Source organism: Cladophialophora yegresii (genome assembly GCF_000585515.1).
Source record: "Cladophialophora yegresii CBS 114405 chromosome Unknown aczIN-supercont1.7, whole genome shotgun sequence".
Classification (NCBI taxonomy): Eukaryota; Fungi; Ascomycota; class Eurotiomycetes; order Chaetothyriales; family Herpotrichiellaceae; genus Cladophialophora; species Cladophialophora yegresii.
This window is the reverse complement of record NW_006913051.1, coordinates 1,864,949-1,878,543: the sequence shown is the minus strand read 5'-3', so window position 1 is coordinate 1,878,543 and position 13,595 is coordinate 1,864,949. Positions and strand designations below refer to the sequence as shown.

Here is a 13,595-nt window from a genome sequence, read left to right as displayed (position 1 = left end):
CGTATCTTGGCCGCTGCATCGACCAGCGAAGACGAACAGGCCAGAAGTAATCGTAGAAGGAAGGTGATTCTCGTCGGTCGACAACTTCTATCTGTCCTCGATCACCGAGCAGGATAGCACAGGATAGCGGCTGACGCGTTTAGAAACCGTGGACCTGACGCGCGGTTAGTAGACTGCTTTTCAGACGCGGAGAATGCGTCCCTACCTTGATAGTCTTGGCGTCAAGCTCGAGGCCATCCTTTGCGACCAAGAACTCTTGTACATCCTTGCGCTGATCACCTTGAAGTTGGATCACCTCGCCCATCTCACTGTCCGTGACAATCGTGCCATTGCAAGCTAGCTCTCGTCAGCCATGTATGCCTATTTGAGTGTCAGACTCTTGCCTACCAAACTTCTTCTTGATGACCTTGAGGATCTTCTTCTGGTCGAACTTCTTGGGAAGCCCTTGGACGGTTGTCAAAGTCTTACGACCATTTCGCTGCTGGATGCGGATGTGGATGTAGTTCTGGGATTGCTTCGCTTCCCCAGTGTCGTCGTCGGCCTCCGCGAAGGGGTCTGTCGGGGATAAAAGTCAGCCGTGAGTCACGAAACATTCCATCTCAACCGGACGTGCGCTCATCGATATGCGACTTGTCGACAGTGCTACCGATGATTTTTTGCCAACGGCCTTCGAAATCGGCTCCGGACTCGAGGCACGCAATGGTTGAGCGCTTTGTGTTGAGGTTGGCGGCGACGGCGGCGGCAGTGGCGAGGGGTGAGCTGGAAGAGGGGTTGGGCTTACCAAAGGTTTTGAGGTTTTGGATAGTTGACATAAACTCGTCGGTTCCGGGGAACGGTTGGATTCGAAAAGTGATCTGGCGTTGAAAAATAAAGCGATAGAAGCTGTAGCCGCAAAGAGGTGTGTTTGTTGGAGTGGAGAGTCGGTCTGTTCGTTGTTGAGAGCGGTGGTTTGAGTGAAAGAAAGAAAGCGAAGGGGCAGCAGGGGCGGGGGCAATTCGCCGCAGGCCAGGCCGCCAAGCCCAAGTGGCACTGCAGGGCCGCCACCAGCAAAACTGCCTGCGAAGAGCCGGATTCGCCTGGCTTCTGGGGGCAACAGCATGTGACAGCGCAATGCGACTGCTACGTAATACCTCGAACCACGCACCACGATACTGAGGAAGCCAACTTGGATGCGTCTGTCAGTTACGTGCACGGTCCGACGTTCCTTTTCGGCGGGACACTAGATTGCAGTCTGCGCCATATGTCAACTACGATGATATCCACCGCTTTGCCTACTCCCAGCTCATCCGTCTGAGGACCGGTTGCCTAACGCTACGTCGAAGCAGCCGGCGGTGCTGCAGCTGGGCCCCTTGCATTCGGTGGTGGTGGGAGAAACAGAGGCATGTATGTCTGCGTCAAAGAATCAGTAGCTTTCTCAAAACCCTGGTTGTGACGAGTACATACAACACCGACAGCGAGGACTATCAAAGCTATTAGCCGCCAAAATCGCCACATAAATTCGACACTGTCACTTACGTGCCATGCCAAAAGACAAGTATCCTGGGGTCCCGCTAGGACTTGACCTCTGCGCTGGAGTTTCTCCCAGCCAGTTCAGAAGAGCAGTCATTAGTGAGAACCTGAGCCTGTCAATCCCCGACACGTACTCCGTATTCCAGCTTCATTTGCTTACCATCCAAGCATCCTGATGTTGTTGTTAGCTATATGCAATGATGCTTAAAACTGCTCCTCCTTACCTGTTTCTTGTGAACATCTATGGTTTTGAGATTAGCATTCCCGGACCTTGAACCATAAAAGAGCACTTACAGCAGCCATAGGCATGGTGCTGGTGATCGTTGAGCTGAAGTCGGAAGCCTTTTCATCTTTTGGCTCGGTATATGGTATGACTGAAGGTCATCTGTGAGCGCTTCTTGATCCAAGAATCTGAGAGCATTCACGTACTGAGATCGGCCCGTCGCATATCCTTCTTAGAAGCCATTATTGCGTATCGTCGACAGTGCGAGACCACTCTGTAACTGACCAAACAAATGCAGACTGATCTGAAGAAGCCTGGAAGCTCGTAGGCGAAGCTGGTAAAACTTCGGAGATGGCTGTCTTGGCGGTCTACTGTGGTAAGCAACTTTGCCGCATTGAAATCTACCTTACCCTCAACTCACCTTGCCTTCGCCTCTCTTTACCATCTGCTTTCTCGTCGAACCGGCTAGAGCATGACGCTCGCATGCTTCGTATCGGTCGCTTGTAGTAAGGACACCAGCGCGCGAGCCGCAGCCGAGTTGACAACACAAAATGAAGTCGGGCGAATCATATGACACTATCCCCACTGAGCAGCAACAGAAGTCATGGTTATGATGGTTCCTTGTGTCCTCTCAAGATGTGTGTACTATCTACGTGCTACTTCGCAGCCAGAGCTGTTGGTGGACTGGACCGTATGAGCAGGTGACCGCGCAGAAGTCCAGACACATCCACTACACGGAAGACAGCGTGCCCGTCTGATGTTGTTTACATTCTCTGCCGTCAACTATTGCGGTGGTAGTCCTGCCCAAGGTATGCCGACTGATCTCAAGTGCAATGCACGTCGCCATCCGAATGAGTACGGCACTCCTGGCGGCTGTTAGCCTCGGGCGTCAATATGCATATGAATCACTCACTTCAGCCGCCGAAGTCGTGGTGGATGCCGATGCAGGCTCTTGCGTCGGTGTAGCGCTGCCATCTGCTGTGGTGCTGTTCGGTCCAGCGCAACCGACTCCGGGGACGGCAATGTCAAATGCGTACACTTCCAAAGCAAAATACTGCAGGGCATCGCTGTCTCTAGTCGAGAATGTTGAATTGTGCTCTGCTAGTTCAAGCACGCCTTGGTAATCCTCTGAATAATGGCCGACATGAGTCTCTCCGAACGCCGGCATGTGGTATAAGCGATGCATCAAGTCAGAAGCCCAGAACGTGTTGGTCTCGGATTCGGCGACATTATACCCTAAAGCGCATATCTATAAGGACTATAAAGGTGCCTATATAATAGGAGCCGAGGGAGAAGACTGCCACTTCTATACTAGCGTCGAGAATTATATTGGGAGGGGCGGCTCGGAGTCGTCCCCCCGAGTATATAATGTCCTTTACCGGTCTAAACGGTGCCAGGCCTGTTTTGACGGTATATACTGATCACTATCTCCCGTTATTATCTAGTCTCGATCCGAACACGTACCTTAGTGTCCTAGTCATGGAAGCCGGATTCCTCCTCTATTCCATTCTGATCGGACTTACCCTCGTCGTGGCAGCGGACTCGTAATACATCACGCCGGTCCTTATTATTGTCTTTACCAGTTCTTCGAAGGATTTGCGCTGGGCTCACGCGTTGCGCTGTTATCTGGCTCGCGGCGTCCTATGATACACAAACTCCTGATTGCCGCAGCGTTCGCCTGGATCACACCACTGGGTGTGGCCATCGGGTTAGGCGTGCTCGACCATCTTAACGGCAACGATCCTTCGATCATTATGGCACTAGGCACAGTGGACGCATTGAGCGCAGGGACATTGTTGTAGGTCGGGTTATATGTGAGCGAGAAATTGGGTAGTCGTGGGCGGCGAATTGGTTGATGCAGGTTTTGGCAAACTCCTTTGTGTGGGCATGTCGCTGGTGTCCGGGATGGTGCTGACGGGTGTCTCGGGCAACTGGGCGTGGTATAGCAGGTCGTGATGGGGAGGGTGTGAGGAGAACAAAGGTGAGAGATGGGAGTCGTTGTACTCAACGCGTATAGGACGAGATACGGAGTATACAGTTGTACAGAGTACACGACAAGGCTGTCTGACTCCGGGCGTTGCTGTGGCTGTGGCTGGATCACCCCGTATCGGTAGCCCTACTCGTAGGCGACACAGGGACCCTGATACCGTCCGTCAAACCAATAAATTACAAAACCCTGAATGAGGATGAGCCCATTCTCCGTTTCGATGATACAACGCGGTAAGAACCATCACTACCGTTATCAGGTCCTGCTCCAGCTGATCAGGAAATACCCCACGGAAGAACAAGCAACACCATCACGACCACGACCACGATCACGATCAGGACCAGACAGGCATAGTTCACGAACAGGCCACACAAGTCATCCACTAATGACAGTTACCCGTAGAGCAGCTCGTTCTGGTGCTGGTATCCCGGCGCCGCTGCACGGCAATTATGCAATCCCCTCGCATGATTCCTGGAAGTCGGCTGGACCGCGGTGTTGTGGGAGTTGAACAGTCAGCCATCGAGCAAGCATGCTGGGCATGTTGGGCACGCTGCGTTGGTGTGAGGCCGTGCAGTCACCCAACCCAGCACCTTGTAGGGATCCTCGAGTCACCTCCACGGTAGTCGAGCAAGCACTGGCGCTGACTATGATGGTGATGCTCGCATACTGGTTTATACACACCATATTACTGTACGGGTGATTAAGTGCTCACATTGCTCAATACGGATTCCTTAGTCCAACTAGACTAGACCAGCGCTGTGCAAGCAGTCAGGCAGACCTTGCGTGCGGAGGGAGCTTGGGAGCTTACTGTGTAGGACCGAAAGAGCAGGGTCCAAAAAGGCAGTAGCCAAGACGGATTACAAGAGGTGCCGGATGGATGCCCTTTAGGATTCGCAGTTCACGAGTCTGCCTTGATAATTATCCACGATCCGTACGAGTAAGAGTATGGAGGTACCTCGTACCTCGTATAGTAACTCGAGGATCGGCGATCGTGGATTGTCGGTTCACTCGGTTGTCGATCGTCCTCGGAGTTTCTGATCCGGATGTACTTTTAGTGCGTGTGCAAGGCACTAGAAGTCCGTCGTTCAGCTCGGCCGAGACGGAGAAACGATTTTTTATGTGACTTGCGGCTGTGGTACTTGCGACCTGTGGTGCTTGCGACTTTGACCAGCGAATCGTTGCGTATGGCATATCGGCCTGGCGCGGGTGTCTTTGACTCTCACTGCACACAGCAAGCAATCTAACACAGTACCATAATGCCGGAGTACCGTACTGAGTGGAGCCATCAGATCTGGCCCCCAGCCGTGAGCCAGCGAGAATTAAACACATGATTTGAGCGGATCGCGACAGAATTGACCACAAACCAGATGATTGTTGACGCCTGAAACGGCTGTTTCGACGGAGAAGGAGAGTCCAGGACATCCATCGCCGAAGGATCATCGACTACAACAGTGAAACGAGCCAGTAAGAACCACGGTACACTGTACCCAGCAACGAGTGCCGACTGACTGTGCCGGTAGACAAGCACACAAGCACCTCCAGCATCTTAAGTGAGGGAATGATCGCCAATACTGCTGGGATAGCCAGTGCGAGTGAGTCGAGAACTTGTCCTATACCTTTAGACCACAATCTTTATTAGGCCTCCGACCGCCCGGTCCAGTGCTTTGGGTCAGAAACAGGGCCTTAAAAGCCTGATCAGGTCAACAAATGGAGTTCGCTCGCCCTGACACCCAACCGCGACCACGCTCATAGGACCACGTCATCTCGTGTCATCTTAATCTCCTCTCTCGGCATGTGGTCATGTTGGAAAAGATAACCGGATGCCAGCATGGCTGCCTGGGATCACCATGGACCACGACCTTGTATCTCGGATAGGATGAGATGGGCTGGCGAAGGACCCGAGATCATAGAGGACCGCCCAGGCGCCTGATCACCCCTCAGAGACCCGATCGAGACGCGTAAAGATATGTTGTGGAACGGTGTATGGCCTTAAGCACAAGTACATCCCCGGTACACGGAACGCCGCCGAGAGGCTGTCGTGAATGTGTGCAGAATGTGACTGGTCCAGGCGCCTTCATGAGTAGGTAGGGTGGTTGGTAGGTAGGTGCAATGGCAATCGTCTCGTAGTCAGATCGAGTACATACTTTCTCGGGCGCACCTCGTACACAACCCGGGCTGGGGAGACGTGATCGTGCACCCTTGCTCTATGCGCCATCTGCACAATCTGCGTCGAGGGATCGGGGTTGATCAATCAAAGGGTTCGAGCACCAAGCAGCTTGAAACTGTCGGGACAGAGACCGTGATCATGACCGGTGCCGGTGTTGAGTGATGATTGCATGTTCGGAATTGAGTACTGACCGAAGCAGAAGCAGGCCACTACCCAGGTCACTAGACGCAGGGATCCAGACCTGGAATAAACGTCAGTCGGTTGTCCTTTTCATCGTCGTCGCCACCGAAATTATACTGTAGCTTACAAATTTGACCGCACATCCGGGGGACGGGGACGGGGATCGGCGCAGACATCGTATCGCTCAAGCCGGTTCCAGTACAGTAAATCCGGGGTGAAATGTCTACCCAGGGTGTCCGCGCCGCTCATTGTTCGTTGCTCGTTGCTTATTCTTTGCTTGGGAAACCCGTCTCCAGGACGAGTTGGTAGCCGGGAAAGTACACCGGAACGCCTATGATATTGCGTAAGCTGGACGACAGACAAATGGTCAATACCCGGATCGCATGTGTTTGCAGCCCGCGATTCTCATGCCGCATGCTCATGCTCATGCTCATCCTTCGGCACTGCATGCACTGTAGCTCCCGCATGTTTGACGCCAGGCATACAGATGGAGAGAGTACTCCGGAGACACTGTGAAATTCCATAAGCTGGACGACAGCCAAATGATCAATACCCGGATCGCATGCGTTTGCAAGCCGCGATTCGCATGCCTCATGCTCATGCTCATCCATCGGAACTGCACCTACCGTAGCTCCCGAGCGCTTGACGCCAGGCAGACAGACAGATAGGTTGCAAGCCGCGATTCGCACGCAGGATGCTCGTACTCGTGCTCATGATCATGCTCATGCTCATTGTGGCTTCTAAGTGTTTGACGCCGGGCAGGCAGGTAGACAGCCAGATAGACAGCTAAAGAGACACAGCCAGGTAGACAGCCAGACAAGACCCGGAAAGACCCAGTGTTAGTGCACGAGCACCCCGAGTACCCAGTAAGTAGGTGATCAGTCATTTAGTCACTCACGATACTGCGTCCGGCCGGCGTACTGTGTTGTGTACAGTTAAGGCACGCCACAATTTTTCGCACTGGTCACCTACCTATGATCTGAATCTGCTTACAGTATGCAATTCGTCGATTTGGCTGCTGGCACGACTGGTTAAAAACCAACCCACTGTCGGCGTGTACGAGTACGTAATTAGGTGATCAGTCAGTCACCCAGTCACCCGGGCAGTCATTCATATGTACTGCGTCCGGCCGACGTACGGAGTACTGGGTAAAGTAAGGCAAGCCATGATCTGCTTACCAGGTGCAATTCGGCCATTTGATTAGTTTAACTAATTGCCATGCGGAACACACTGACCTGGAATGACCGGTTAGAAATCCAACCCATCGTCGCCTCGCCGCGCTGATGGGATGGTGGATAAGAAAATCAACTTTAGTACTCCGTTGCGTCGGGAATGAACTGAAACGCCGCCAGTACTGTACGAAGGGAGGGCGAGCAGAAGGCGGACCAATTTTTAATCACAATGCCATCCATAAATCAATCCATTCCTCCAATACGAACAACGAGCCGCCCGTCGTACGGAGTCAATCGGTCATTTATTTCGTACGAAGCACGGTTAAGAAATCAGGGCGAGAAGGGGTTTAATTCGTACAAAGCACAGTCAGGTGTCGGTCGTCAGAATGATCACGCTGACCACCTCGGGGCCGAAACGTGGACTCCTCGCCCTCGCTTTCCACAAACCCCGACCAAAGGGCCAGGCAGCCAGGCACCACTGAATAACATAATTAATCTGACCCTGCACGCCCTGCACGCCCTGCCGTCCACTTTCACTGGTCACTTTCGTTTCGGCCGCAAAGTCGAGCCGAGCGAGAGTCTCGCGCCTGGCCGTGCTCCACATTTGCGCGCGAGACAGTCGCACCCACGCACTCGGCTGGAATGTGTTTGTGTGTGAGAAATCCGGTGCCGAAAGTCCCATCGCCCAAGTGATTTCATGATCAGTCACGATCGGAGAGTTTTTGATTGTGGTGAGGTGGAGTCAAGCACACCCAGCAAGCGACCGGCGATAATTTGTACACGCACAGATAGTCACAAGTCACACACACACAGTGTCATACGGTGCACTTGCACTTGCAGTCGAGGATACCTCAGTATCGAGCACGCAAAAGCACATATTTCGCAATAATGAGAGGAGTACACTGTGTAGTGTCGAGGTTGAAGCAGAAGAAAGATTATTGTGTAAGGTAAGGCTTCATGTTTGTTCAGATGAATTATATCATTTAGTGTCAAATGTCTCGACCTCGCAAATAGGGAGAACTATCTGACCTGAGTCTGGTACATACATGCTCGTAGAGTGGATTTTAGTAGTCAACGTCCAGAAACGTCAAAAGCCAAGGACAGTGCTGTGCAGTAGAGCGTAGAGACCTCAACAGGCGGCGTCCTTTCCCCGATTGTGTTCCCGGGCTGGCATTGAAGCCACGACTACCGGGTCGACAACGTGGACTGGATGACCACTCTGTTCGCGGTCGTCCATGCCCGCATGCCAGCTTCCGTTGCTCTCCTCCCTGGCCCTGTCGTCCTTCGTCCCATCCGTTTTGAATACAATTTTGATTCCCAATCTGTGAGTAGAATCGCCGCTAAACAAATTGCCAAACACCATGCTCGTAAAGACGTGGCCATGTCGCTAGAACGCCGCCGGTGGGGTATCACATGTCCCCAAAGAGTCGTTTCAAGGGTCGGTCAATCAACCTGCTCTAGTAGGCAGCGATTATGGTCGGCTGTTGCCTTGAAGGGAGGTAGAAGCCTTCTTGCTCAAAGGCTTCCGACTCTTCCTGTGATAACGAGGAGGCGGCGTCCTTGACGTCGTAGTATGATGTGGTAGCAATGGCTTGTCGTTGCTTCTCGCTCAGCACCTCGATGGTCATGGTGGGCGGTGAGGGTGGCATGTGTTGTTCGTCGTCCGAGTCGGAATCTGTGTCGAGGCTGAGTCCGGGGGGAGAGTGTCGCGAGGCTGTTCGGACGAGGGCCAAGTCACTGGTGGCATCGTCATCGTCTTCCGACATGTCCGAGTCGTCGATTTCAATGGCGGTGACTTTGGTGTTGGGCTTTTGCTCATCCTCATCGTCGGACTCTTCGTCAGAGCTGGTGGCATCTTCGGCCTCCCAGTCGTGCTCGGGCTCCTCCACGATCGTCTCGACATGCCGACTGCTCTTCTCTTCCTGCTCCTCCTGCGAAGATCCGTTCACGATGTTGTTGAACCACCGCTCCTGCTCCTGCTCGGCGGTTGCCAGGTCGAGCATCAGAGAATCGAGCATGTTGGCGTGTCCGACCAATAGCCGGAGGTCGTGGTCAGGCCGGGCAGCCTCCTTGGAGAGTTTGCCGCGGGCGCTGTGGGCGAGGAAGTAGGTCTGCGTGATGCTCATCTTCTGCTTCTTCTGAGGGCGGGTGTAGATGGAGTGGGGAGAAGACTTCGTGGTCGCTGCGGAAGCGGAAAAGGTCACCGAGGAAGGCATTTTAATTGTCGGTGTTGGGTATATCTGAGTCACTGCTGTGGGTACTCGGTAGTGGTGGTGGTATGCAAGTCCAATGCTGGTGCCAGACTTTTCATCAATGTTGTTCTTGATTGTTGATTGTTGTTTGCTATTATGTGTTGATGATGGAGAGAAAAGAAGTGGCCTAAGGTGAGGGTGGACGCGTTCTTTTGTAAAGAGGCCTTGGGTGTGCTGAGTCTGAGTGTTATGCATCCCATCGCAGGTGCCTTACACATCAGAAATCCGAGCGTACTTTCCTAAACTCCACCGACCGACCCGCCTAGCAGGGGTCAGAGACGACCAGGGTCAGCCCTGGTCACACACAACCCCCCTGTCAACAGGGCTGGGGGACCCGGACCCGGCGGTGCAACTCGTGCTTTCGGCCTTTAGGTTCTTCCACCCAAATGGAGTAAGCGTCGCGCTGGCGGATCCTCGTGCTGATGAATCGTTATGCTCAGTCACAGGTCGGTCTGCTGGTTCAAAGCAGCAACACCATTTGTGTCCCGAAGTGATGACGCCCCTGCCTGCCAGAACGTTATGCTGTCGGCCGGTCCTCGTGTCAATTCGACCGTCTGTCGTATTCTACGACAGTCCGCTTTCCCGGCTGCCTGACTCTCGGAGGGTTTGTTATCCCCTTCTATTGAGTTTCGGCTCAAGCGTCGCAGTAAGCTCCGAGAAGAGTAATGCCTTTGCACCACCACTCGTTCGTTCCCTGGCTCCCTGAATCCGGGCTGATCTTACGCCCATACCTGTACACTCCCTTTTCTTACGGCATCCTGTGTCTCGCCGGGACTGATTGGCTTACTGCCCTTTTGTCGCAATGTACCTCTGCCTCAGGACATTTGCTCACTATCTCCATGTCCACGGCCGTGTCGGTCTGGCACCACGTACACAGGATGACTTTGATCTCCGCCCCGAAGGCCAGAGGCCCAGACAAGGTTGTGCCGTTTGTAGCCTGCGATGACAGGCCTTTCCCGATTACTCGCTGTTTTCCTGATGCGCCCTGATTGAGCAGTTTGAGGACAAGCCTGACCAGGGCGCGGGCTGCCAAAGATGCAGCTGGAACCCGCATCCCCTGGGAGACAGCGCTGAGCTGCTGAGAAATGCGCTCGTGCTCTTACTCCACCCAGCAGCCAATGACGACCGCCTAACGCCGTGGTGACTCGATCTCCTCAGGCTCTCTTCGTAAGCCATGTGTTGTAACGCAGGCAAGCCACACGCTCATGAGTCTTGTCACTGGCGGTCAAACGTTCTGGACTGAGTGCAACAGCATTGCTCGCGTAATCCGAATCATCCCGTCACCACTGTCTGCTCTGCGTATTCAACTGCGGTTGCCCAAAACGTTCAGGCTTTCCAATCTTGTTCCAAATCCCAACCGGCCATGACTCCAGCGGACAATGTTGTCACCACTGTCATGTCGCAGCGCGAATAACCGGGTGAACTGAGGGAAAACCCCCCTTACGTAGGTATGTGAGAATGCGACCGCTACTGTAACTTGTAACTTGGCAGCATTGCATTTTGACTCCTGGCTGCTGTCCGCATACGCAGCGCTTTCCTGATGCATCGCACGCCCCGTGTCAATATGAAGCCAAGGGCATCCAGACGGCTGCTCCAAGCAGAATGTGTTTGTGGCATCGACATTGGTGGAGAGCCCGTCAGCCCTGACGACCAGCCGATGGACTCGAGGTCTCGTTATTAGACCCTGACGTCCAACCAGGCAGGATTTTCGGGCTCGAGCTGAACGCCTAGCAGCGGCCTGAAACACGCGCTGAGGGTTGAGGGGCAGCTTGAGACGCCTCTAGAACACTGCCTCAGGTCGCCCAATGCGTCGCCTATGGCAAGCCTACCCCGCCTATAAACACCTAAATCTACAGGCACCACGCGGGGCCTACAGCCCCTCTACAAGGTACCTCACTCGTACTGGGATCTCAATGCGCGCCCTTCACGTACGGTAGTACAATTGTGCTGCAGACGTCTTCACATTCGTATCTCCAGCAGTGATTTTCTCGTGGCCTGCGGGCGGGCTGAGCTGCATGAATCTTTGGCTGCCTGTATTTTGAAGCCCGCCACATCCCAGCAAGAATGGATTCCATTTGTTTTCTAGGGCAGGCGACCGCCATTCGAAATTGTCAATTCGAGCCTGTTGAGGAATGGGTCAACGATAAGCCACCACTGCGACAACTGCTCTGCCACATGGCCTGCGTGGGCAGGTCGCCCTGATCGTCGTTTTCGGGCTCGCTTTCGTATCCAGAAGCAGTCCTTGGTCTGGGTACCCCATACTCATAATGGCAGCCAAAGAGGGCGTGCTCGACGAAGCGTATTCGCCGTATTCGGAGCAATACGCGAGCACCCGATCTCACGATGCTCGCCTAATGCACCAAACTCCTCGGGGACGAGGGGTCATGCTGCTTTGACAGCTTGGCCGCCCCAGGCTGTCGGCCTGGGATGTGCCAGGCAGACAAGCGAGCCTGTCGCCTTCCATTGGTGGAACGCTTCCAATCTGCTGAGCTCCTGGAAGGTTGACAACTTGTTCTCCGACCAGCCGGACGGATTTGATGCTTTCTTCCGAGTCCGAGTCGGTCGGGCACAAAGGTTGTCATCCATGCTTGTGCTTTCCCTCCTGTTACCTGTCCTGGCTAGCTCGTATGCGGGACTGATGCACATCTTCCCGATGGAGGAGAGCAGCGGTCGCAAGGTAGATTTATGCGCCCGCCTGACTGTGTGCGCTTGCTGACTTCTCGCGGGCTCGGCCCCTTGACGGGCTTTCGCAAACTCCATGGCAGCCGTGCGAAAACCCCGGCGCTCGCTCGCTCGCGCACGCACGCACACACGATTGACCGACTTCGACCGAACAATAATTATGCCAACGTGCAGATTGCTTTCCCAGTTGTAGTCACCGATCATTTGACGGCCACCACCTGCACAAAGCTCCTGTTTCCTTCACAAGGAAGCTACACCTCCGGCGTCCTCAATCCCATGACTTGCAACAAGCGGAACGTTGCGGAGGTTGTAGAACAGGGAAGTACAATGCATGCGCTCTTCCGAGTCCTCTTAGTTCCCAGCCGTGATGGCTCGTGACCTGTCGACGAAAATCCAATGCAGAGTTTCCGTTGTGCACGAGAATACACAACGGAAATGCACACCTGTCCCCGAATTCGTCCAGTCTGGTGTACCTAATTGCGAGGCATACTGACCCAGACAGGCAAGTGACCAAGACCCAATGGACGAAATATTCGTGCGCTGGCGCCGCCAATACCCGTGTAGGGCTCCGAGTCACAGCTAGCAAAGCAGAAACGAAACCGACGTGTACACGAGCTTTCCGCGTATTGCCCACCAATCAAGGCCAGCCGTTAACCGATATCTTGTCGGTTTCCCTGGGCACGACATCACGATTTTCAGAGTGCATTGACACCAAGCATGCTACTCCGTAGATCGTTTCGAATTATCGACGCCTCAACAATTTGGTAGCCTGTTCGTGTGCACATGTGTCGCACTCCGACCTCGATTGGGCATAACGTGCGGGTGAATAACGGTGCTGCCTTGGTGTGGCTTGAAATAATCGCGGACCGCCGTTGCATTGCTGCGTGAACCTTGCCTAGTACGAGGAGACGAGACACGCACAGCGAGCTAGGGTCGGCTTACCCGATGCAGCAATGTTCTCGAAGGGAAGAATGCTGCCCTGCTGGCCTTACGGGGCAGTGTCATCCAATCGTATTGCGTTGTTGCAACTGTCCTTTTGTCGCTGGCAAGTCACATCCCATCCCGCCAGGGAGGCTGTGCTTATTCTTAGAAAATTGCCATGTGGTCACCCCCCCTGTGTGTCTGCGCCGTCGTGTTCGTCTAAATCACTGGTGTCCCTAGTAGCACGGAGTACCCCCTTGCGCACCTCGTTCTTCCCCAGATCTCCGAGTCAACAATCGTGGCTGTGAGGCTGTGACATTTGTCGTTGAGTGGCAGCGTCTTGCACCCTTCAGGAACGCGACTCTGACATGATATGTGTGGGTCAAATCACGATGTGGACTGCGTGATCTGTATGCAACACCAAAGGACTCCAGAGGTAGGCAGCCACGAAACCCATCGTCCGTCGGGATACTGTGCATGGTACGGAAGTCGTCTACCACCG

The 13,595-nt window shown here is 53.9% G+C and overlaps 4 protein-coding genes across 4 annotated transcripts; all 4 read right to left on the bottom strand.

The window, feature by feature from the left end:
• Nucleotides 1–139: 139 nt before the first annotated feature.
• On the bottom strand, nucleotides 140–812 carry A1O7_09791 (uncharacterized protein; the record flags this gene model as incomplete). The annotated part of the gene is made up of 4 exons (XM_007763776.1): nucleotides 140–154; nucleotides 206–336; nucleotides 388–555; nucleotides 605–812. 4 exons carry the CDS (start codon nucleotides 810–812, stop codon nucleotides 140–142), a joined length of 522 nt encoding a protein of 173 aa, XP_007761966.1.
• Nucleotides 813–1,311: 499 nt separating this feature from the next.
• On the bottom strand, nucleotides 1,312–1,975 carry A1O7_09790 (uncharacterized protein; the record flags this gene model as incomplete). The annotated part of the gene is made up of 7 exons (XM_007763775.1): nucleotides 1,312–1,389; nucleotides 1,444–1,460; nucleotides 1,516–1,616; nucleotides 1,670–1,681; nucleotides 1,734–1,750; nucleotides 1,804–1,883; nucleotides 1,939–1,975. 7 exons carry the CDS (start codon nucleotides 1,973–1,975, stop codon nucleotides 1,312–1,314), a joined length of 342 nt encoding a protein of 113 aa, XP_007761965.1.
• Nucleotides 1,976–2,636: 661 nt separating this feature from the next.
• Nucleotides 2,637–2,981, bottom strand: A1O7_09789 (uncharacterized protein; the record flags this gene model as incomplete). Its single annotated transcript, XM_007763774.1, has 1 exon — nucleotides 2,637–2,981. A coding segment is annotated over one exon (345 nt), but the record flags the coding sequence as incomplete, so codon positions are not given.
• Nucleotides 2,982–8,695: 5,714 nt separating this feature from the next.
• A1O7_09788 (uncharacterized protein) lies at nucleotides 8,696–9,454 on the bottom strand (the record flags this gene model as incomplete). Its single annotated transcript, XM_007763773.1, has 1 exon — nucleotides 8,696–9,454. One exon carries the CDS (start codon nucleotides 9,452–9,454, stop codon nucleotides 8,696–8,698), a length of 759 nt encoding a protein of 252 aa, XP_007761963.1.
• Nucleotides 9,455–13,595: the final 4,141 nt, after the last annotated feature.